This window comes from Pygoscelis adeliae, unplaced genomic scaffold, assembly GCF_000699105.1.
Source record: "Pygoscelis adeliae isolate BGI_AS28 unplaced genomic scaffold, ASM69910v1 Scaffold106, whole genome shotgun sequence".
Lineage (NCBI taxonomy): Eukaryota > Metazoa > Chordata > Aves > Sphenisciformes > Spheniscidae > Pygoscelis > Pygoscelis adeliae.
The window spans coordinates 2,742,141-2,767,368 of NW_008824939.1; the positions used below are offsets into that span (position 1 = coordinate 2,742,141).

Here is a 25,228-nt window from a genome sequence, read left to right on the forward strand (position 1 = left end):
CTGCCTTTGGCGGGGTGGCGGGGGGGCCCACTGCCATTGGCTTGGAGGGAAAGGAGGCGGGAGAGACACGGGAAGAAAAACTTGAGGAAAACGCCGAAACGTGCCTGGCGGCCCACTGGGCTCTCGCGAGATGGGGGCGGGACCACCCGGACGGGAGGTCGCGTACCATTGGGTGCGAGGCGGAGGGGGAGGGGTTTGAAGGCACCTTGGCGGGCGGTGCTGGTTGGGGGTGCGGCGCCCTCTGCCGGCGGGGTCGGGCGGATTCGACCGCTTGCCCCTAGGCGGGCTCGCACCGCTCTCCCTGAGGAGTGCTCGCACCGGGTACTCTGTCACTGCCTGAATGCTGAATGGAAAGCTTTGAGAATTTGTTTATTTTCTTGCTTTTTTTTGGCTGGACATACGCCTATGTGGCCCACACTCCATATGTTTCATAATGTATCTCAATACTGAGCACTTCAAGTTACGTGAAGCTTCTCTGTAGAAATTAAATAGCAATGGGGTGAAATCAAATACAGAAAGTTCTCTTTTTCCCCCTCTTTCTTTCCTCCTAGGGAATCACAGAGTTGCAAAGAGTAGTAAAATTCAGGTTTTCCCATGGAGGTGAAAGCATCCTCAGTCATAATTTCTAGACACCAGAAAGAAACAACTGTTGCTAAATAACGTTCCTTTAGAATGGTTGTGTTGTCCGTCTAACACAAAAACCGTCAATAATGCCACTTAATACAAGGAGGCAAACCCATCTTCCACTGAATTAGTAGGTGAAGCCAATTCTTCTAGCAAAGAGCGCTCAGAGTAAGCTTTCCTAACAAATTCATCACACATGGCACTACTCCATTACACGCTTCTCATCCTCAGTGTCAGGAAGGTGCCAAAGTAATACGTAAGCATATTTGGTTTTCCTTGTTGGCCAAGATGATCCTCAAAATTTCCCGGTATGTTTAAGTGATGCTCTACTTGTTCTGAAGCAACATTTCGGCTTCTGTAACATTGAAAACTTAAAATAGGTATGAGAAACAAGTATTTTTGTGTGGTCATGACCTGGGATCTGCAGTGACAGTAGCATAGTTCTCATTTACCTTAAAACTATTTCCTTGAGAAAAGCAAAGTTTAAAAAGCTATATATAGAATATGAAAAAATAGTGTTCAATTTACTACCTTATTTTTGAAGCAGTCTATTATTCCTGTCGGTTTGTGGATAATTTACATACTTTTTAAGGTAACCTTTTAAGACATTTTTTTGTCTACATATTAATCTGAAAACACTTATCTTTTAATTTTGATACCTACGCCCTTCTACCAAAGTTTTAGACTTTTTTTTCATAATGCATTTCAGAGCAATTTGAAGGAGAAACATTTTCCTCCCTTGAAAGATTTGTGATGAATTTCAGGGAAGATGCTATGAAATTTTATTTCTGCATTAGCAACTGAGCAAGCATGCGGAATACAATTGCTCATAAACTGGTTTTATACAAAGTTCAGTATTCACCTCTGAGTGTTTTCGTTGTAAGTTGTAGGGGAATGCAATATAAAATTATGTAAGCATATAAAATGAACATTTTCAGAAATTCACTGAAGCAATTGATAAAGAATAGCTGACAGGCCCACTTTCCAGCTGCATTTGCATTTTTCCATGTCAGTATCCACAAATGATAGCTGCTAGGAACGTGGTACTTCCAGAGAGATTCTTAAAAATTCCTGAGGAAAAGACCAATGGTTATTCACTCTGCTGCTGATTCACGGTTTTCAGAAATGAACGTGAATACGAGACGTTCTGTAGCCTGTTTGTGAATAGTAACTAGCAAGAATAAACTGGTTCTCATAATCCAAGCTGGGGAGTGTCATGTATCTAGTACTATTTTCAATCCTCAGTTTCTCTTTGTAAGCTTATGAATGCACAGTTCTCATTCCTGTAAATGCCCTGAGCCTTCTGGGACACACTCAGGACAGCTCTGGTATTTGATGATTGAGTACCCCGCTGCATGGAGCTGCTGCATGAACTCATGAAGTTACTCAGGGCAGTACTATTGATACATGCAGAATCATCGTGCTCAGTGTCTAACATGCATTGAATTAGAAATTCCTAGTTGGTGACTAACAAGCAAGTCCCAAGGATTTGCTTAAGTGGAAGAACAGTATAGCTGTAAATGTTTTTGGTATCCTCTCATTCAGTGGTTTTAGAAGCATACCTTTTTTATACTAATGTCAGATAATAAAGACAAAAGGAACATACAATAAAAAATGTAATCTTTATTATTTTGGCGCATTAATAATGTTCTTTAGCATCAGTTAGGGTAATAGTAGCATCTTCCTGCATGCAGTTCACTAATACAGTATTAGTCAATAATTTTAATAAAAGTAATCTATATTTAATTTTCCTGTGTAAGAAACATAAAATGTCCTGATGTGTTGGATTATACAATTTTGCTACTTTCTCTTTGTGAAAAAATATTGTGGACCCAAGATAACATTTAGAACTGTTCTAGTGCAGCATGAATCAAAAAAAGCCTGTGAGTAAATATGAGAAAAGATTAAGGATTCTGTGAAAGAAAGGTTGTATCTGAAAGCTTATGATGCAGGCACTGCTTAGACATTCAATTTGAACTTTACACCATTTCCCAACTGCAAAAAACCCTTGGCTTTTTCAAAGCAAATTATGAATTTATTTCGCAGAAAGTATTGACATGTTTGCAAATATTGTAAAAAATAAGAACCTACAGCTATCCATTCTCTTAGTTATATCTTGTTCTCTGGAGTTCTTCTGTGAAAAAGTACTATGGACAGAACATAACAATAATGGTGTGACATCAACCTGAAGATAAAATTCAGTTCTTTTTTTATGTACATAATGCTGAAAAATAAAATAAAATGATTTTTACAGTATTTATATTTGCTTATAAAATTCTAACATTATTTGCAACAGGTTTAGTAGTTTTCAACATGTCTGTACAGTTTGGATATACACTGTATGCTTTTCACTGAAAATTCAAGAACATAAAACAAATAAGCTCCTAAATAGCTGCAAAATATTGCTTAATGGTATGGAGGAATGAGGTCTTGTTGAGTAGGTTATTTCATTTAGCTCTGATGTATGGCTTCCCATATTTAACAATCCTGGACAGGCAAAGGAACAGCAGCATAGGCAATATAAACATGCATTGGTAGCATCCAAACTATCTATAATGGTAGATAATACGTAATTTTACCTATTGAACGCTTGCACACTACACTTATTGTGGTACATATTTGATGCAATAAATGTGCTTAGGTCATTATCTGTTTGCTCAAACATGCACCACAGGTTAAAAATTACTATTTACATAGCAGAGGGCTTTTCATTAACATCTACAACAACATTAACCTTACTGAGAGCTGAAGATGGCTAAACAATACTGCAGGATAAAGCAGAACAACTTTATAAAGGGCTCTTTTTGATCAGTTTGGAGGGCTGAGGCAGATTAATTTAGTATTTGTATGCAGAAAGACGTTTGACAAAGACAAGATCTGTGACTCCAGACCTAGAAAGAAGTTTGCACTTTCTGAAACTTAATGGTCTGTGCAAAAAATAATCCATCTCTACTGTTCTTGTGAGTTATAGGGGACTTTACAGGCATACCAAGACTTGTTTGGATGTGATACAACATGAATACATTAATTAAGCACCTCAAAATCTGTTATTCCTTTTCAGAAACATCGCACTAAAAAAAAATCTGTTTCTTTGTGACTTAATGTTATTTTCATGCATGATCTATAAGTGCAGCATGCCTTCATGCAAATCAGTTCTGTGTGTATATTAGTTGTATAATAGAACACCTGGCCCTTGTACCTGTAAAGGTGTACTTCATCCCCTTCCCCAACAGAAGCCCCATTTACAAAAATAGTCACATATAATAAACAACATATGAATAAAAATAAGATGAATCCACAAACACAGGTTTTGTAAAAATATGACGTATGTGGCAGTTGAAATGCAAACAGTGGATACAGTTACCATATTGTTTTATGCTAAACACACAAATACTTGGTTTGCACCCCTTTAACTGGTTCCTACAGTCTGAGTAGCCATTTTTTCTCTCCTCTTCAGCAGTGTCAGCTGGTAGTGAGAACAGTAACCTCCTGTCAAGGTTGTTTCCCCATTTCACAGTCACAGTCACTGACGAGGGGTCACTGTCTTTTAATAGGCACTGACCTTTAATGTACAGTATATTTGTAAAAATTGTCAGTTTGGCATAGACCTCCAGCAGGAGTCCAGTTGACACAAACACATGATCCTTGCAGGTTATGAACTATTTTGCACATAGATGATTTTGCTTGCTATTTGCTTTTATTTATGAACATCCTTATCTTCCTTTTCATGCTTTTCTTTGACTGGCCTTGTTACACGGTCATAAGAAGGTGGACAAACTGCTGTTGATGCAGTTATATCGGTTTTCTCTGTAAATGAGTTTTCATTTAACTTGTCAATAAGGATTTCATCTTTCATACCCTGACCAGTCCCTCCTTCGGTTTTGTTTTTGTTGTAGATAAAGGAAGCTTGTTTTACTGTTCGTTTTAAAAGGTGACGTCTATAAGCCCGTTGAATAATGACAGCAGATACTTCCTCCTGTTTTCGTTTTAACGTGGTTGTAATTGGTTCGTAGGAAGCTTTTGAAGGATTGGATGCCATAAACCGATCTTCCATCTGTATTCTGAGGGCATCCATCTCCCCACTTTCCCCCAAAACACGCTTTGTGAAAGCAAACAAGATGTCAAGGCAGTGAATTCTGTCCCCGCTTACCATGGGCAGATCCATTGCAACAAGCTGGACTTTGTTTGGTTTGGGTAGATGAAGAGGAGGCTCAAGTGCTGCTGCAAAATCAGACAATTTCTCAAATTCCATGAATTGTGTTGCATCGGGATCAAACTTCTCCCAGACTTCATAGAACATCTCAAAGTCATCCTCACTCAAGGGCTCAGCACTTTCCTCAGTGGCAACACCGAAGTTCTCCAAAATCACAGCAATGTACATGTTCACCACTACCAGAAATGATATGATAATGTAGCTGACAAAGAAGAAAATCCCAACGGAAGGGTTGCCGCAGTCGCCTTTCACGGAGCTCCCCGGATGAGCTTTGTTAGGGTCACAGTCTGGCTCCCCACTGTTAAGAATTGGGGCTAGCAAACCATCCCAGCCAGCAGATGTGGTAATTTGAAATAGGCAGATCATGCTGTTGCCAAACGTTTCAAAGTTGAACATGTCATCGATCCCAGCTTCCCTCTTAACATAGGCAAAGTTGGACATGCCAAATATCGCATAGATAAACATGACCAGGAACAGCAGCAGACCAATGTTGAACAAAGCAGGAAGAGACATCATCAAAGCAAAAAGCAGAGTGCGGATTCCCTTAGCGCCTTTAATGAGACGCAGAATTCGACCGATTCTGGCAAGTCGGATGACTCTGAATAATGTGGGGGACACAAAATACTTTTCAATCATCTCGGCTAAAAACATACCTAAAACAGAAAAAAATAAGACCAAGATACATTACCACTTAATCTCCATATCATAGTAGAAATTTAGAAAAATAGTTTTAAAATTGGTGGTTCTACGTAGCAATTAAAGCAATTCTGTAGGTCCGCTTGTTTAATTTCTGTTATACCAGTTATACTTAATATTTGCAGGTGCAATATATTTTGAGTGATTATAACAGTTTTGATGGTTGGATTGGGTAAATTATTAGATAAAATGAAAAGTTACATGACTTAGTTGTAAACCTTGCAATGGCAAAAGCCAACCATATAGCTCTATTTGAGTAAAAGTTCACCTTATATTCATTTTACCCTCTTTTTAGTTTAATAAACAAGACTTACCTACTATTGAGAGAATGACAACTACAAAATCAAAAATGTTCCAGCCTATAGTGAAATAGTAATGGCGAAGTGAAATTAATTTCAGGACACATTCTCCAGTGAAAAGGACAATGAACACCAGGTTTATCCAGTATAAAATATTTTCCATCTCTTTACTCTGGTCATCAGTTTCTACCATCATGGTAACCATGTTAAGACAAATAAGAATCATGATGCTGATGTCAAATACTTGCTGCGTCACAAAATCAAAGACCATGCCTTGGAATTTGTTCTGAGAAGAAAAGAAAAAAAGAAACATCCAATACAAACTGTAATTGTTTTTCTTTTCCTGTTAGAAGAAAGTAGAAAAATACATGCAGTAAGGCCTATGAGACTTCAATAAAAATGTAAATAATGATCTTAAGAAGAGTAGTCAAATTAAAGTGAATACAACAGCTTAGTTCAGCCTCCTTTGTTTGTATATTCATACATAAAATGGTTGCAAGGGGAAAATAATTTTTTTTACTGTGTTTTCATTTTCCATTTTTGCTGACTGATACACTAGTTAATGATAATTTTCATATGGGCATATTTCTGCTCTCTATATATCAATAAAAACTGAGCTGTTTCTAAATAGCTATTGGTCTGCTGTATATAAATAATTTTACCCCTGGTCTTGGTATAGGTTTTTGTGGTTTTTTGGATCCCAGCTTTTTCATTGCATTGTAGTATTTCTTCTGCTCTTCTGTCATAAATATGTCTTGACCTCCAAAGTAAAAACATGAAATCAAAACTGGTTATAATCACATTTATATGCAGTGTTGAAAAAACTCTTAGAGAGAAATGTGATTTATTTATTTATTTCATGAAAATCAAGAAGACTGAATTGGGAAAAATCTCTTAGCTATCAAATGCAGCTGTCTGTAATCTAAGCATTTATGTCCAGAATTTGTCTGGACATCCAGTACTGCATCTCACAAAAAACAGTAATGCAGCGTTTTTCTACAGTTATTTTCCTTGAACCCCAAGAAATCCTTTTCAGTACCTCTTTTCTTTTATAGGAAGAGATACAGTAAACAGCATCTGAGATAAGCTCAAATAGTCTGGGCTGCTCAGTACTGTCACTTCTGAACTGCGATTTTAGTGAAAAAAAGGAAGCAAAGTCAGGTTTTCAGTACATGAATGAGTTAGTGCTTTAGGTATCTCTAGTTTAGCAATCACAACATTAGCATTGGGACTCCAAGTCTTCAAGGTTTTTGAGAAGATGGATTATCAGACTTTGGAGAAACTGAGCTGAAGATTGAAGCACTCTTGATACTGTTAACAGCAAAATGATCTCTTTTAAGTCTTTTATCTTGATTAGCTTCTATGTTCAATGAAGTTCTGATTAGCAAAAGCCAGAACTGGCCTTTGGGGTCTGACAGTGAAAATAAAGAGAGAATTATGGGTCTTTCATGGCAACCTAACAAAAATCCACTGCCCATAGTAACTTTCTTGTAGAGGCAGCTTGAATGAAAACCCATCAGACTCCACATACCTCTTGAAGTAAATTTTTCCTGGATAAAAGATACTTGCAGACATCTAATTCCAGGAATGTCTATGAACGCATAGGACTGGATGCAGCCCTTTTGTGGGTGAGTGTTTGGGAAGCTTGAAGACATGGGAATGCATGCACCATACACTGGACAAGCTCCCTAACCATATACCTCTAGGCCTCTAGCATGTACAGCTTCCAAAAATCTTACTTAGCATCTCTCATTAGTAACATAAACCCAAAGAAAGTGAAGTCCAGTAAAGTAAAACTAAACTAGTAATTCATAGCTGCTTTTGTCCTTTAGCTTTCATTACCTTATCTATTTACAGAAAATAATTTTAAAGATGAGCATCTGATACTCAGACCATCTGTACCAGTGAGATTATCTACATCTGCACTATGAAACAATAAAAAAAGGCCCTGAGATAGTTACAAACCACTCCTGTTCTGTATAGTTTCAGATCGTTCAGTGCCACAAAATAGAACTTGAATTCTTGGGATCATTAAAAGAGCATCTGTAGTAGTGTGATGAAATAATGCTTTATTTTTCATAACCAACTAGCTATTTTTTTTGTGCTGATAGAATCATTACAAATCAAGAAGAAAAAAAATCAAGAAATTATGAGTGCTTTAATGTGGAGGCCTAAATCAGGGGTTTGATCATGTAAGGAGATTTCATGAAGTTTAGGCATGGAAAAGCAGATGACTTGAGGAAGACTAAACTGGACATTGAAAACAGAAGGGTCTGTCCTTTTCACTACAATGTAAAATCTTATGACGTTAATGCATACTACATCTTGGTAAGATTTTATATCCTAAGATACTTCAGCTTTTTCAATTTTGAACAAACCAGGGGTGTACATCCCATATATCATGCACCTGCAAAAATGCAATATTTTAGAATATATTTAGAAGATAGATGAAACAATACTTATCTTCTTTTTTTGCTGATTGAAGTTATCAATAATGACACCAATGAACAGGTTCAGGGTGAAAAAAGACCCAAAAATGATAAAGATGACAAAATACAAATACATGTACAGGTTGTCTTCATACTTAGGTTGCTGTAATACCTAAGAAAAAAGATGTGAAATATAATTCCTAAGATGTCATGTGCAAATTTCAAGTGAACAAGCGGCAACCTTAGGCAAAGTGTCCTTAATGTTTTTTGCTTGGAAAATACTCCTGTCACTTATATCGATATATTTTGTCCGTTCCATCTATTACTGACAGCATCTGGCAGTTTGCATTCAGTTTTCCACAATTTGTTACAGCAGAATCTCATGTTAGTTAATTTAATTTTGTTTCATTCTATTGTATGGATATTAATTGCTTTTGGAAGATATATAAATACACACTTGTTGATAGACAGACCTCAAGAAAAGAAGATAATTTAAAATATTTGCATACTTACATCTCTTGAGTCAATAGCTGCATACATAATATCCATCCAGCCTTTAAATGTAGCCTGTAAATAGTACACACCTGTTTAAGCATAGAGCTTGAAGACAATTCATATAATTATTTCCAGCAACTGAGTACAGCACCAGGAATAATTAGCATAACATGAGATTTCTAGATAATTTTGTCTCTTGGCTTTCTTCACAGCTGCTCATCTGATACACTGCTGTGTATCCCCCTACTTTGTCTCTATATGAACATTTTAAGCAGTAAGTATAATTAACTTATTTCTAATTAATTATCACAAATGATAGAATGCAGTATCATTTTAGTGGACTAAATGTTCTTCAAATCATGTTAACTGCGAAGGCTATGTACAGTTGAGAAATAGCCCTATCTAACTGAGTTGCCACCAAGGAAGACTGATGTGTAGTCCCTCCCTCTCAAATCAGTCAGAAAGGTGGCAACCAAAGGGAACCAAAAATTCAATCAGCTCAGAAAAGGTATTTTCCTATCAATCAGAATTTTGATTTTTCTCTACTTTGAAAGACTTTACCTGATTTAGTAATTCTGTTTTCACTTTAAATATATTGTATTGTGTTTTAGAGAGGCTAGATCCCTCAGATATGTTCTGAGATAAACTGGTAAGAGGAGGATGTGTTTTATGTGCATCAAAGATTTAATATGCCTCATAGGTGGCAGCACTTAGTGAACTTTTATAGCTATTTCCTCTACCCCAAATCTGTAAATTTTTATATTTGACAGTGAGGTGTAGATTGCTTCATGTGAGTGTTCAAAACAGAAAGTAATTTTCTCTGTTGTAGCAATTAGTTCTCTTTTGACTAGGCAATATCTCCAAGTAGAAATCACTCAGTTTTTAATCCGGTTGTGCCCAGAATAAAACAAAGAAGTGAGATAGTTCTCTGTCATTTAATCCCTATTATAATTTTGCTAAACAAGGCTGCAGATCATTGGTTCCTTCATATTCCTTGCTATAGAGACCAGTCACAGAAACAAGTCAGGAATGGAACACTCTTCATCCATGGTTATTGCTGTATCTCCATCATCTTGAGGTTTCATTTCTAGCAGAGGTTTCAAAAAGGCTTTGCTTATGCAGCATACAAAGAAGCTGGCATCATCCTGAAGTAAACTTAAAATGAGAAGGAATTATTTTCTTAAAGGAAAAGAGGTCCCTTATGCTTTTGAAACAGTGGAAAACTAAAAAAAGCATGATTATCCTGAGATGCAAATCCAGTATGCAACAATTTTCACATCTTGGGGCCAACACAGAAAATACGAAGTTCAGGCAACTTACAGTATGATGGTGAAATCAAAGTGTAGTATCAGAGGACCAATAAATCAACAATAAATCTGAAACAAGTAGAAGTGTCAGCTGAAGAATTTAAAGTCCTTGTGGAATATTTGGACTGCAAGGGATTAGGAGAGGTAGGATCAGCTTTATTTATGTAATTCCTAATATATGTTTAATCTGTTCTCAAAGACTTTTAATGATGGACACTCCACAACCTCATAAAAAATATTTATTCCGGCACTTGTCTTTATTGTTTCCTAATATAGAAATCCTTCTGTTGCCGTTTAAGACTGTCACTTGTCATAATCGTTACATATCTGGAGAACAGAGTACTAATCATCCTCTGTGCAGCACCTTTTACTTATTTGCAAACTGATTGTTGCTGCCTTTCTTCTTTAGGCTGTGATCACTGTTCCTTCAATTTTTCCATGTAGATGTTTTCCAGAACTCTGATCATTCTCATTATTTTCCTCTGAGCTCTCTTCCACTAGTTCATCTCTTGAAATGGTAACCAAAACTTGACTCAGTATTTCAGCTGAGGTCTTACAAGGTCTAAATAGGGCAGGATGATTACTTCACGTCTTACAGGCGCTACTTTTGTTTCTGTCTTGGTACATTATTTGCATTTTTTGGAATGTCATAACTTAGGTTGAAATCAGCACTTCAACCTGAAACACTAAATGCAAATAATGGACATACTTTTACATCAGAAAGATGATACAAATGATGGAGTGGCTCTTCTGCAAAGTGTGTGCTGTTGCCTCAGATTCAGACACATGATGATCCTTGCATATCGTTCTCCAGGCAAAGTGGAATTAGTGTTTTTTGTAAATTTATTGGTGTAGCCTAGACTAACTAGAGTGAATGGAAAAAAATAGACTAATTTTAAAATATTAAACTTCACCATCATCAGTAAAGTACTCCATTATAAACAGGCAGTACCTTTCAGCTAGTGCTAGGAAAAAGATCTGAAGAACTGAGCTGTTGTATGCTTATTATTATTATTATTATTATTATTATTATTATTAAAAAGGCAGCTTGAAAAGAGTGTGGGGGTGGAAAAATACAAATATAACATATTACTATCTTGCAGTTCAAAACATCTAAATAAAAATGTGCATTTTCCACAATGACTTTCACAAAACCATAAGATATTACCATTATTGAAGAAATGAAGAAAAAAAAATCCCAAAACCTAATTAAAATTAAGTAATTTTAATAATAAAACATGCTCCCTCATGATATTTTTTATTTTATTCTAAATCCCTCCTGATAATCAGTAGGAATCAGTGAATATAATCATCATTATGCAAAACCATTTACACTAGTTGAGAACTTAGCTGTGAGAAAACGGATTCTTAATTCCCAAAGCAGAAGCATCAGTTCAGTAGGAAAACTTGTAATTTTTAAATATGTTGCCTGAACAATAGCAAATAATGGAACTGGAGGTTCAGTTCAAGGCATCACATTAAAAAAAATGTTATTTCTTCTGCATTGAGTAGAAGCTTAGGCCTGCTTATGTTAGGCTTAAATTTATCTGCGACACATTTTCTTTAACAGAAATAAGGTATTATTTGGGCATTTGTGCATACTGAATAGAAAATAACACAGAAATATGACTAAGAGATCAAATTCTTAGTTTCCTTTTTGTATATTCAAATATAAAAATATATTGTATATTCTCAGTGACACTAAGTCAGGAGTAATTCATTGATTTCAAAGATTACAGCAGTGTAACTGAAATCAGCATCTGTTCCAAATGTTTTTTTCCCCAAGGAAATTTGAAAGACATATATTCAAATGCAGATTCAAATGTAGTTAGAAAAAACAACAAAACAAAAATCCCCCAACCTACTTTACTATTCTTAAAAGTACGTAGACTTTTTTCCCTGATGAATAATTTCTAATGAAGTTATAAGTAACACTGGAGTTTCACCACTCCATTTCTTTACCAGAAATAACTGCCAGGAAGATTCACATTCCCTTTTGGAGATACAATAGCATCTTGTTTTTAAAATACTAATCTGCTGGAACTTTGAAGCTATCCTAATCTTATAGCCCTAGAATTCAGCTTCTGATTTTTTTATCCTACACTTAACAAGATGTATTTTCTTACTTATATTACTAACAGCAGAATAATATAACATTGTGCTTTAAGATGCACTGGTTTGCCACATTTTATCCTGGTAAGCAGGATATATGCTTACCAGCAGGATAAAAGCAGGCCTCCGGGAGATCTACTTACCGAAGAATCCAAACACTAGGTTCAAGTTAAAAAGGCATAAGGCCATAAAATTATCAGGGCAGATGCCACGTCTCTTTGTGTACACCAACCTCTTCCTCTTCATTCATTGATGCATGAAAATTGTGAAAGGAATTTCTCCAGCAGATCTGTCTCTGCTTTGACGCTTTTCTTTAGGGACAGAGAAATACTCAAACAAGTTCAGACCAAGAAATGAAAAAAAGAAGTTTGCAGATCCACATAGACCAACATGAGCTATGCTGGATCATAGAAGAAAAAAATTCTTGTAGATAGAATGTGTACTTTTATGACCGATGGCATGAACATTTACACTCCAAATTATGTAAGAATTTTGGAAAATAGTCTCTGATCAACAAAGTCTATAAAACTTGGTTATATCAATGGCACATATTGTTAGCCTGTATTTTTGGGGCAGAAAGAATAGTAACATTGCTATCAATACTAAAGCTTTTCCACACACACCTCTCCCCCAAAAGAAAAAAAATACAATATGCAAACCAAAAATTAGTTTATGTGCTTTTCTTATGTCCCTCATTCCAGAAATTCATTCCCTATCACCACCAAGGAAACTCAAGAAAGAGCTTCTCAGAGAGTTCTTTTTGCCTAAAAAGCCACTGCCACATATTTCCAATCTATTTTTTGAGCTTAGAATATTTTTTCTGAAATTATCCCACTTCTTTTGAGTATTTCTGTGTGAAATATCTATGTTTGTTTTCTATATTACTCTTAAAAAAGAGGGTATTTTTCTGTGATGAACAGACCCATATACTACCAGAAAAGGCTTTTCATGATTCAAAACAAAAATTGTTCATGGGACTCACTTATGTCTTTCCCAGAATAATAAGGTCCTCAGTGCCAGGGTCTGGAGTTCTTTTGGCTTGTTTTCATTTGGATTTTTTTGGCATGAAAATGGTACTACTTCCAGTAGTATTCACTCCAGATAGAAAACCTCAGTGATGCAGAAAATAAAGATTTATGTTGTATTACCTATAACCCAGAAAAACTGAAGGGATTTACAGTATTCTTCTTTGATTGGCTCAAAAGGCATGAGTCAGAGGGTAGAATGGAGAATGGAAATAATACTGGATTTTAAGAGGCAGCTTTCTGTAGTTAGTTTCTAGCTTCCTGAAAAAGGGTCCTTGTATCTATAATTCATGCATTGATACTTATCACTGAGTTTGTCATTAGAAAAATGACACTGACCTCTATGGGGTTATTTTCTCAGATCCATCACAACCTAAACAAAAGTCTGTGCCTGAAGTTGTTAAGGCGGAGAACCAAATGACTTCAGTAGACTTTTCAACTAATCATTAAGATGTTAAAAAAAAAGCCATTAATGTTCACACTGGGTGCACACAAAGCATATCTGCTTGCAACCATGATTTTTGATTCTGATTTTTCAGGCTTAATACCATATTTTGGGCCAAATACTCAAGTTTCAATAGCTTTATCTTTGTTTCTGACATAGTAATGGATACCTCTAATTAATTCCTAGTATTTACTCATCTTTACTATTACTACAAGCTGATTAGGAAGGGTAGGGAAATCTAGGGTTGTAACATACCTATTTGCTTCTCATGTTTTTTCTGAACACGATGGCTTTGGAATCCTGTTCTAAAGTCTCATCAAAAGTACTTTATATATCAAATAGAAAATCACCTTATAAATATCTTCTTTGATTGAGAAAGTGATGTAAGATCTCAAACATTTATGAATTGTGGCCTTTCTTGTGTTCTTGAAGGTGAAAAAAACCATAGATTCTGCATATTTTAAAGCATTGGCTGAAAATCAAGCTGATATTTTGCTTTCTCTGCCCTAGGGCTTTTATCATTCCATAACTGCAAAACCACTACTAGCGGCTTACTTACCAAACCCTAAAAGATGCAGGGCCAAGTGTCTGTTTTGTGGAATGACAGAAGTGCCCCATTTTTTTCTGGTATGTGAAACAAAAAATATTTTCATGCTTTTACAAGCATTTTAGTAATACAGAAAAAATAAGTGGTATTGTCACTGACATTCTACTCACACAAAAAAAATCCACCCATTAGGCAAGCCTTTGATATTGGTGCAAAATCTCTGTATTGTAGATACTGCAAAAACAGCTGGCTTGTCCTCCCATGAGAGCTAGGTCCCTCTGTGGTAGGTCTAGATTAATTTTTTCTTTGGAAGCATGGAAACAATCGGCAAATTTCTCCCAATTTGCCTCCCAGAACAATCCATGAATTTAAGAATCTAAATCTTCATGTAAGAAATATTTGTTGCTTTTCAATGAAGAGAAGATGGAATAAGCTATGCATAGCCAGGACACTGAAATATATATGACTGCAAGTAGCTAAGGGGTGGTGGTTGAGGCCACAAAACCAGGAAAAAATGTACCTGGTGTTATCCCTGTCCCAGAATAGACTAGAATACTACTGGAAGAAGAGTTGCAAACCACTTGGAAAGAGTTGTATTGACGTCTTGTTTCTCCTGAACGTGTGTAACAAAGCATTCTGCTGCCCCGACCCCAAGGGGGATTCTAGGCCAATGGATTTCAAAAATAAGACAGAGAAAAGAAATATTTAAAGTCTTTGTATTACAATCCAATTTTGTTATCAAAATAAAATTGTATTCAGTAGTTTATTTCTTTAATACTGCTGGTCCCTCTCTGCTCTTTCCTGATGTGACAGTAAAGTAAATAATTAATCCTAGTGAAATTTAAATTGTCAGAGTTATCAGCCACACAGGTGAGACGCTATATTAGCTGGGAGAGGCAGTTCACAATGCTCAGAACTATTGTTTTAGACCCTGTGCAGGACTGTGTCAATACCACTGCATCACGTTAATGATTTGTATTATTGAGATTTCTTATGCCAACATAAAAGCTAGAAACTTACTTAAAAACTATAAAAATGAAAACTAAGGTTCCGCAGAACTAGACAGTAACCTCAAAAAACCATAGAGGTTGCTGAATGCACACAACATAGGTTAGAGTCCAGCATTTTCTTGATTAAAGCTGGGTCAGATTGTTAGCTACTCCTAAATGCAAACATAGTTAGTGTGGTGAGGACATGATTTTTGATAGTGAAGGCATAACCTTATAGTATCTTTCTGCATATATTTTCTTCCTTCTTTTCTTCCCTCAGTTTTTGCTAAATAAACTCCACTAGGTGCTTATGCACAGAAATAGCAGGGAAAATATTTCATAGATTGTAGTATCTAATCATATTTTTCTTTTCCTATTTCTCTTCCAAATGAGAAATTGCTTCTTAGATCACATAAGTCTGCACTGATGGCAGACACGTCACTGGGATGGGATTTCCTACCTGGAATTCTTCTCTGTGACTTAATCACACCAATGCAGATTTTTGTTTTTCAGCAATAGTAAAACTTAAAGTATTCAGATAGCTGAATACCATTCCTAGGTAATTCTAGAAACTTTTAAAGTTAGAAGGGGTTGGAAGACTAAGGGAGCTATAAATAGGAAGAATAGCACTTGTTCTGTCAGACATCCTAAAAATTCTTTATTCATCTTAGTAGGCTCTACTTGCTGCTTACTATGAAAAGAGTAATCAGTTATCAATGCAGCAGTATTACTAAGTTACAGATAAAAATCATTAGGTAAATATGTTTTCTGTCTTTGTTGCTAGAATTGCTTTGCACTATGACGTATAAACAGTAAGAGGTATATAAAGAGTGATCACTTACTACTTGAAGTAAAGAAAGATACCCAAATCCTACATTATCAAAGTTTACTTTCACGTTTTTCCATCGGGCACTTTGATTGTTTTTTATGAGTTCCTCGCACTGACTAAAATTGTTGATTTGGTCGACTTCAAACCTTTCATCAGTTGTGGTGTTAACACAGTAGTAGAACTTCCCAGCAAACAGATTTACTCCCATGATGCTGAAAATTAGCCAGAATATAAGACAAACGAGAAGCACGTTCATGATGGATGGAATTGCTCCTAAAAGGGCATTCACAACCACCTAGTACACAAATACAGGGGGAAAAAAGAAAAGAGTGTAAGAATATTTACAGCAATAAAGGTTTGTATACTGTTTTACCAATGCTTAATAAATGCTTGTTCAGAAACTAATACTATAAATGTTAAAGCAGTACATTAATAACTGTAGCATTGCACTGTTCTTTTAAATACTTAACATTAGAACACGTGGTGAAAGAAAAATAAGTGAAAAAATAAAAATAATTAAAAGAAAAACAGAAGAGAAGACCTGGTGGTAGTTAGATGAAGCCTGACACTCATGTGTTCTATATAAAAAAGACAAACGTGTTAAATATAAATACAGACATACTAAAATTCTGAAAATGCATCAAATTATAGCTTAAAAATGTTTAAAGAAAAATGGCAGCCTGTAGATTTGATCAACATAGCTTTGAAATTTATGCTGAAAACACAAATGCCATGAATCTAGAAACTAAGCTCTACATTAAAAGGATTATGCAGGAATTAAATACATATCTTTATTGCCTTATTGTTCCATGCAAGGTTATAACAAAGATTAATTTCTTTGTATAGAAAAGCAAGACAGTTTTGCAATATGTGTCTACTTGAATCAACAAAATTTATTTCAAGCTCCAGTCTTATTGTTTAATGTATTGAGTTTAAGTCAGTAATACCCTTCATTTATCTAAAGAAGGACGTATCTCAAGGACGTATTTAGGGGGTTTGATTTTGCATTTTAAATTACTTTTGGCCAGTTGCTGTCTCAGCCCCTTGCAGGCAAGATGTCAATAATTATTTATGTAGATAAAAGGTCTATTTTTCTCATATATACAGTAACTAATCACATGTGTCTGTCAGAGCTATCAAAACTTCTGTGGTATTTGTTTGGCTAATAGCTGAGCAATCATTTCTACTTAAGTATCCAATACCAGATCTCATTTACAAGTTATATTTTATTTTAAATTTTACTTTTTTTCTCTGTAAAACTTTTAGGACCTTGTTGGAAAGTAAAATAAAATACATAGTAGGGCTCTGATTCTCAGTAATCCAATTCCTGCAGCAAAACAGGAAAGGATTGGCATGGATACTTGGGGTGTATTAAAGTGTCTTAGTCCATCTTTATTTCCTGCTTTCTGCAACACAGAGGGATCTTCCCCACTACGAACATAATTCTGAGCAAGCTCAGAACTGCTCAGTCTTACTACCTGTATTTCACAGCCTCTTGAAGGCCTTTGGAAGTGGAGTGTTGTGGTTGTGTTACTCGTCACCCAGCACCCTTCTCCTCCCAAATGTTATGGCCAGGAAATAGGACCTGTTTAGAAATCTTCAGTAGAAATGTTATTTTCAGGGCATATTTAATTCTCATTTTAAGGGCCTCCTCCATTGGCAGACAGTAGAAATGGGACCTTTCTGTAACTGAGAATTATCCCTGTCTTTTATAAAACCATGAATTTTTTTAAATTTAGCTTTTCTTGGCAGCATCTATTTTTGGTGATAACTTTAAAGGAAGCATGCTTGCTTCTTGAGGTTTCTATTATAGAAAATGTGAAGTATCTATGTGATGTATGCATAAGCTAGCCATTTAAAAAAATGTTTTAAAAGGCTAACAAGGTCCCAGTAATATTCTGAACATAAGAAATAATTTTCAAAGGAGTGAGGGAAATGTTTTTTTACTGTCCTGTGGGGAGAAGAAGTCTGTTGCTACTTAGCTTGGTGGAACTGAGAACAACATAAAAATTTGGAATGCAATGATTCTGGAATTTATTCCAAGTCTGACCTGATCTATGACACTGTATTATGCTATTGCTACTTTGAAATTCTAGGCCAGCTAGTGCTTGTCTTATCTTTTTTTTTTTTTCCTTCACCCATAAAAATGTTCTGGATGTGTTATACTGATTGAATTCCTCTGTTTAATCTTGGTGAAAAACCTGAAAATAAAGATGTCAAGAAAGAAAGATAGGGATTTGGTCCTGCAACTTAAACAAATTAAGGTTACCTGTGCTCACACGAAGAATGGTTTTGTATGAATTGAGTGCCTGTAGCAGTTACCTTTTTAACAACCCTGAGATCCGTTGGACCACAGCACAGATCCAGAACAGGCAGCAGAATACTAACAGCTACAGTAATTGTTACAACAATTATGAATTGATAATAGTTGTAGAAAGAAAGATTTCTACAAAATGCCATCAGCGTGTCTCGCATCTTCAGATGAACAGGTAATGCAGTCTCGCTGCTGAGACTGCCAAAAGATCAGCCACATCTTCTTGAATAAGAAGTGAACAGCTTCCAGCAACTGTTCCAACAACGGTTCCAACAACTTATTTCATATAGGTCACTGAAAACCCATCAAATGGTAACAATTTTTGGTCACTACTGACCTGGCCTGGATGCGAACTGGTGACCTAGAGATGAAAGGCTCTGTATCCTATTACCAACCCCTTGAGCTATCCAGTCCCCCTGGAAGGTTTTTTAAGAAAAGAAGAAAAGAAAATTAAAACTTTTAGAAGTTGTTTTCTGTTTGCGTATTGTTTTTGTTTGATTTTTGACTTCTTTTTCCCCACCAGTGTTGAGCCTTCACCCTATCATATTTATAATGTAAAACTGCATTTTTACATGCTGGTCAGATGCTCGGCTGACTGTAAAGTCCACCTTAAGAAGAAGTCTTTAATTTCTTCAACACGTACAGTTGGAGGCAATTGCTTTATCGGTGTTTTTTCCGTTTACTTTTTTGGTATTTGCTTTGGGAATAGCTGAGGTATATCAGGATAACCAGGACATTAGCTTACATAACATATATCCAAGATAGCACCCATACATACACACATGACACCTACGCACGTAAGTTACAGCAAATGGACAGAAAAAAGTGAGAACCTATTGAAAAATGAACTGAATGCAGAAAAGAGATCAATTAGCATTTCTTAATGAGTTAAAAATTTAGCAAATAAAAATTGTCAATCTCATCTTATTGAAAAGAGCCTGTAGTGGGTTAAAAGAATGTTGGCAACTACAGCTCTTATTTTTGCTCATTCTTCAAATCTAGATCAAATGTATGTGATTCTAAATGTATTTTTTATTTTAAAAGGGGCTGTTCTTTTGGGCCTGTTTTCTGTTATTCCTTATTACAGAATATAATGCAAATAAATTGGAAAAAGATGCTTGGAGACTTGTTTGTTTAAATTACCTATGCATTTTCTCAAGGCTGGGATGTTGTTGGTCAGGCTGACTCCAGTAAGCAAGCTGCAAAAGCCCAAGCTGATTCTGCTTGTTCACCTTCCTATAGCTTCGGGTAGGTGGAATAGCAATAAGTACAAGTGAGAAGCAAAACCTGCACCTACAAAGACAAATGGGCTCTGGACTATTTTACATCTCAGTTGATATTCATCCAGGAAAAAAAAATCGTTGTGGGAAACCATGTCTCCTCTAGAAGAAAGCAGTATTTCATATATACACACACTTTTTTCATGTTTACATTTTCATAACATTTATCTTCCAACATAAGATATATACATAAGATAAAAGAATTACTGCAATGCTAATTGTCTGTCTTATCTTCTGGCTGATATGACATTACGTCAATACAAATTAGTAGTCCAGTTGTTTTTTGTTGTTGCTGTTTGTATCTTTTTTTGGACAACTGTCCAAAGAAGACAGCAAAATATAACTGAAAAAAAAAAATCAGTTTTGCTACCAGAGGTGTGCATATGTATAGAATGAGGATTGTGCAAAATACCAGCTTATGCCTGCTCTATGGGTAGAATATAAGGAAGCTTTACTAGATTCAGCCTTGCTGTAGGACATGTGTCTGAAACACATAGTGAGATATAAATGTATTATAGTTCCCACAGCAAAATAGCTTCAATAGATTCTGGCACCTCAGCAGCCACAGGCTTTCCAGGAATTCCTACATTGGACCTGACTAATGGATATATCAGGGCCTCCTGAAATCTGTAAACAAACCAGGAACAATCTTCAACAGTACTTATCCATTTTTTTCTGTAACATTTGCAGCTTCTGTGAAGAAGTTCCAAACTCTGTCCCTGGTGCAAATGAGGAGGAAGTTACTATCTTTGGGATGGAGAGGCAGATTATAGGATTATGTCTGGAACGTTCTTCCTACTTAAAATGACAAAATACTTTATTTGCCTCCACTTTGGAAACTTCATAATTTTAGGCTTAAACAAGAAAAGTTTCCTAAAGATTTAATGTGCCAGATCTCATATCAGATTCCTTTGAAAGAGTCCATAAAAGGCTACAGAGGTTATTTAACTGTTACCTCATATTTTTTCTGCGTGTACATTCTCACGTAAGATTCACATACACAAGCACAGAGAGCCAAATAACTTTTACTTCACCAGGACCTTTATGGATGAAATCAAACCTTATCTTCTATGCATGTTATATGGCCCTAACAAGCATAAGACATGTTCCTCCCGTACTCAATACCTTGATAGCTGGGAAAGCCTGAGAAAGCCTTCAGGAACTCCAAGGGAGAGGACCAAATTGTGGGCATCCATTAAATGCTTAAACGTTTACATACGTCCAAAAAAATTAATAGTTTCTTTAAGTGACTATCTGTATAGTCACACAGTCATAGACTTCAGATGGTGCTTGTTACAAAAAGCCATTCATCTCTCTCTTAGCAGTACAAAGATTGAAGAGCCAGTTGTTCAAAGACAGCAGCATGCAGAGGGAGTTTGACAATAGCATACATAGCATAAGCCACGTTAGAGCAAAATAGGAAAACTCATTCCTGACTCAAATGAAACACTGACACTGCCTTGGGTAGGATTTGAGAGTAAGCTATGAGTATTGCCTTGTCTTGAACAAGTATGAGGTAAGAACATCTGCCATGAGATCATGAATCTCCCCTGCTCAACTGGCCAAAGTCCAGATGTACACAAAGCTGCCAGGGAGAAAATTTGCACTGAAAGATGAAGAAGGGAGCAAATAGTCATTGGTTTAGATTCTTGGTCCACCACAGAGGTAAGATTGCTGGAATGAGCAGGTAGGTATGGCGTGAGTGGACAGGAATGGCGGCTCACGTGACATACATGATCTGAATTTAGCATGTTCTCATAGTGAAGGACTTTGAGGACATCACACAAGGAAGGCTAGAAGATGCTGAAACCACACTGACTTGACCAGGTGGTGGGTATCAGGTAACAGACAGGTGTATTCTCTCTTAAACTGTGGAGGGGTTGAGGCAAGGGAGGAAAAGACATAAGGAATACAGTAACTTTCCCAGTCAGGGGATCAAAGGAGCATCTGAGGGAGACCATGAAGAAAGCCCATACCTGAATCAAAAAGATTAGCACTATCTGATAGTCCAAGGCAAGGAATCATTGGAACAAACCTCTGTCTTGAGAATTATCATCCCTTGCTCTTTGCATTCATGAACCAACAGCTATAAGAGAACCAGTGCATCAGCTGATCTGTTTGTATTATGGTACCATAAGCATACCACTGGACCTTCACAGGCCACGTACCAACACAGTGAGATCAGCTGTCCAGCAGCTTGAATTCAGTGTATGGCTCTCCTTCATGTACTTTTAACTGATAGCTTTTCCACTATCACTGGATCCTCTATCATACGTATACTATGCATTTTCTAGTTTACCCATCACGAAGCATGGGCACATGTTCCTATCAGACAAGTCAGAAATATGTAATAGGAACTTCTCTATATGGAAATAATGGTGTTTTCCAAAGACTGGTGCTTACAAAAATAAACAGATGCTCATAAGGTTACATGCAATCAAAAAATTTGTTATGCCAACCAAATTTAAGAGAGATATGCACCCATTCTGCTCTTTTATGTCCATGTGATAGGAAGGAAGACCCTTGCATCAAAGAAGTAAAAAAAAAAAAAAAAAAAAGAAACCAAACCCAAGCCCTGCAAACCCCTGGATTTTGCTAATTGCACAGCAAACCCAAATCCAAAATATCAATTGCCCTGTTGACAAACCCTTTTGAAAGGTAATTAGAAATGCGAAGGTAGGTAGTATAGAGCAAAAGGTTCCCAAGAATTCTTTAAAGTACCTTCCCCAACAATACTTGAATGGCTCCTCAGTCCCCAGGGATGAAATTAATCTCATAATTGTACCTATGAAGAATGGGGAAATTACAGAGTATCTCTTAGTAAACTTGTCACACTTCAGGGATCATCGGTGGCTTCAAATTTATGAGATGGCAGTTTCTGACATTTCACTACTAAAATTGTATACATAAAGATAATCTGGAACCTTGTAGATATGCAGTGTGATGTAAAACACAGCACTAGAATTCTAGACGAGAAGTACCTTAAGAAATGTGCAATTCCTTCAATTTTCTCATTTGGTTTGTCAGGTAAAAAGAGGAAATGCGTGGACCTGCAGGGTAATCAGTGGTGATAAAGTCTTAATCAACAAACAAAATCAACTGAAAAAAATCTCAGCAAATACAGTTTTCATCAATTATGAGATCATCCACCAGTGCAGTGATGAAGTTTACTACTATTGAGGTTTGTACAAAGATTAATAAGGGTGAAGGTGAGCTTAAACATTTAAGTAATTCAGATTAAAATTGTGAAATCCTTAAAATAATTCAGTTGGAAGATGTCCAGTTGATGATAACTATTTGAGTTCATTTTCATCGTGAGAGTATCTTGTGACAGGCAGCACTGATAGCAATGTGCTATCCCTAAGTATAAACAGTCTCTAACAAAATAGGCCTAATTCTTTCTCATAGGCAGAGGTTTTTAACTGGGTAGGAGGTGGGTTTGAACTTGTGAAACAGTGAATTATAGCTGTTAAAATCAAGTCAAGATTTCTGCTGATATTTAACTCCAAATATGATGATTTATACATAAGTATACACATGCATGCTCAATAAAACATTTTTTCCCCTTTTTAAACCAAACATCTACCATCTAAAAATCAAACCTTGTGTAATCCCTTTTCATCCCAAGCAATTTAGAACAAGTTATAAAGTTGAAGGGACTGGCACTTGAATGGCAGAACGGATTTCGTCTGAATTTCTACTGTCTTAGAATTCCCCAAAGCCTGAAAATTCAAAGTACTATTTTCTTACTCAGTAAACATGACACTTGGAGCAACTTGTTTTCCTAAAATTAAAAAAAAAAAAAAAATCATTGAGAAATAATTTCTCAATAATCACTGATTTTTTCAAGGTATAATATTCATGTAATGTAAACATCTTCTACCAGTAGTGTAGTACGCACTCTGTTTGTGTGTTTACAGTCCCTGCTGGAAAGCAGGGACCATTTTGTTTCTGCAATGTCATGTGAAAGCAGCATCCTCACTCCTGTTGTCCCTTCCCGCACGCGACCTGCGAGTGTTTGTAAGGTAGCAGGGGGCCCAGCGTGACAAAAGTGGTTGGGGCAGTCCCTTTGTTCTCACCAAATAATAATAAAAATGCTCTAATAATGGCTTCCTGTTCTCCCCGGTACTACAAAACAGATGATAAAAACTGCCTTTCTCTCAAGTTAGAGGAGCCACGTCTATAAGCCATAACACAGCAGAGTGTCAGTGGGATCGGAGGAAATGGGTATGGGGCTTAAATTAGGAGAAGCTACATCAGTTGGAAATGTTCCTCTCACAAAGGCAACGGAGGAACCCGACCTGTGGGCCAGCAGACAGAATACAAACACTGCCCAGTGCAGAGGATTAAGACTGATCCTCAGTGGAGGCTTTGGGACATTTGCTGCAGTTGCTTAGTGTGAGGTTTGGAGGTGCCCGTGAAGGAAGATAACTGATGATGCAGTACAGGAAAAATATTCCCACACAAGATACCCTGTCTCGTCTGAGTGTATCCATGGAGTTTGATGGAAGAGGGATGTCATGTATGGATGTCTAAGGATGAAAAGTTCTTTATGTTGAAGGGATAAAGTATATGTACATTCTCACAGCAGTAATGTAGATGAGAACTTTTATTCAAAGATAATAAAGAAAATTTATCATATTTTTCCAACATTTATATCAGGTAGTAGAACATATCTGACAATGCAACCTAGCAGATGAGGACAGAATGGGGGAGGGAGAAAGGGAGAGGAGGAAGAGAGAGAGAGAAAGAGATTGTGATAATTCTTTTACTTGCCAATATATACTTTAACAAGACACCTCAAAACTACATATTTTCTCACTGAGTAGCTTGGAATGGGTACATTGGGAAGAAGCATGCTGCATATGCTTGATGATCAGCTATGAACTGGCTTTAGAGACAACAGAGGATGAGAATTAAATATTTCTGTGAGAGAAAGTGCAACCTACTTGACATGATCCAAATAATGATTCTAGGGAGGAACTATGGTGAATCTAAAAATGTAGATTCATCCGAGTTATTCAAACCTTCTAATTTTCAATTTTTACTCCTCTCTATTTTATCTTAATGGACTTCTTGTGAGAAACTCTTATAATTTTGTCCCACAAACAGAAATCAGGGTTGTGCACCATGTTTGTATGAATGTGTGATCTATAATCCACTAATTATGTTCCACTGTTCCAGTAGTTATGTCACTCTAAAAAAAAAACCCAACCCAAACAACAAAAAAACGCCAAAATCAAATACCCCTGCCCCCCACCGCCCCCAAACCCTCAAAAAGAAAAAACACAAACCTCCTCAAAACCCCTTATATCAATGTCCTGGTTTTGGCAGGGTGTCCTGGTTTTGGCAGGGATAGAGTTAATTTCCTTCCTAGTAGCTGGTACAGTGCTGTGTTTTGGATTTAGGATGAGAACAAAATTGATAACGCACCAATGTTTTAGTTGTTGCTAGGTAGTGCTTACACTAGCCAAGGACTTTCTAGTTTCCCATGCTCTACCGACTGAGAAGGCTGGAGGTGCGGAAGAAGCTGGGAGGGGGCACAGCCAAACTGGCCAAAGGGACATTCCATACCATGTGACGTCATGCTCAGTACATAAACTGGGGGAAGCTGGCCGGGGGGG

General features: G+C 36.5%; 2 protein-coding genes across 2 annotated transcripts in view; both read right to left on the reverse strand.

Annotated features, from left to right (window-relative positions):
* Positions 1 to 822, reverse strand: part of TTC21B (tetratricopeptide repeat domain 21B) — a 46,532-nt gene extending 45,710 nt beyond the window's left edge. The window contains exons 1-2 of the mRNA XM_009325446.1: positions 737 to 822; positions 82 to 343 (exon numbers count right to left, since the gene is read on the reverse strand). Coding sequence (XP_009323721.1) covers positions 82 to 343; positions 737 to 822 — 348 coding nt within the window. The remainder of the gene's footprint in view (positions 1 to 81; positions 344 to 736) is intronic.
* Positions 823 to 4,321: 3,499 nt separating this feature from the next.
* Positions 4,322 to 25,228, reverse strand: part of SCN1A (sodium channel, voltage-gated, type I, alpha subunit) — a 74,535-nt gene continuing 53,628 nt past the window's right edge. The window contains 6 exon segments of the mRNA XM_009325401.1: positions 4,322 to 5,490; positions 5,848 to 6,118; positions 6,495 to 6,599; positions 8,296 to 8,433; positions 8,775 to 8,828; positions 16,024 to 16,305. Of these exon segments, the coding sequence (XP_009323676.1) occupies positions 4,322 to 5,490; positions 5,848 to 6,118; positions 6,495 to 6,599; positions 8,296 to 8,433; positions 8,775 to 8,828; positions 16,024 to 16,305 (2,019 nt within the window).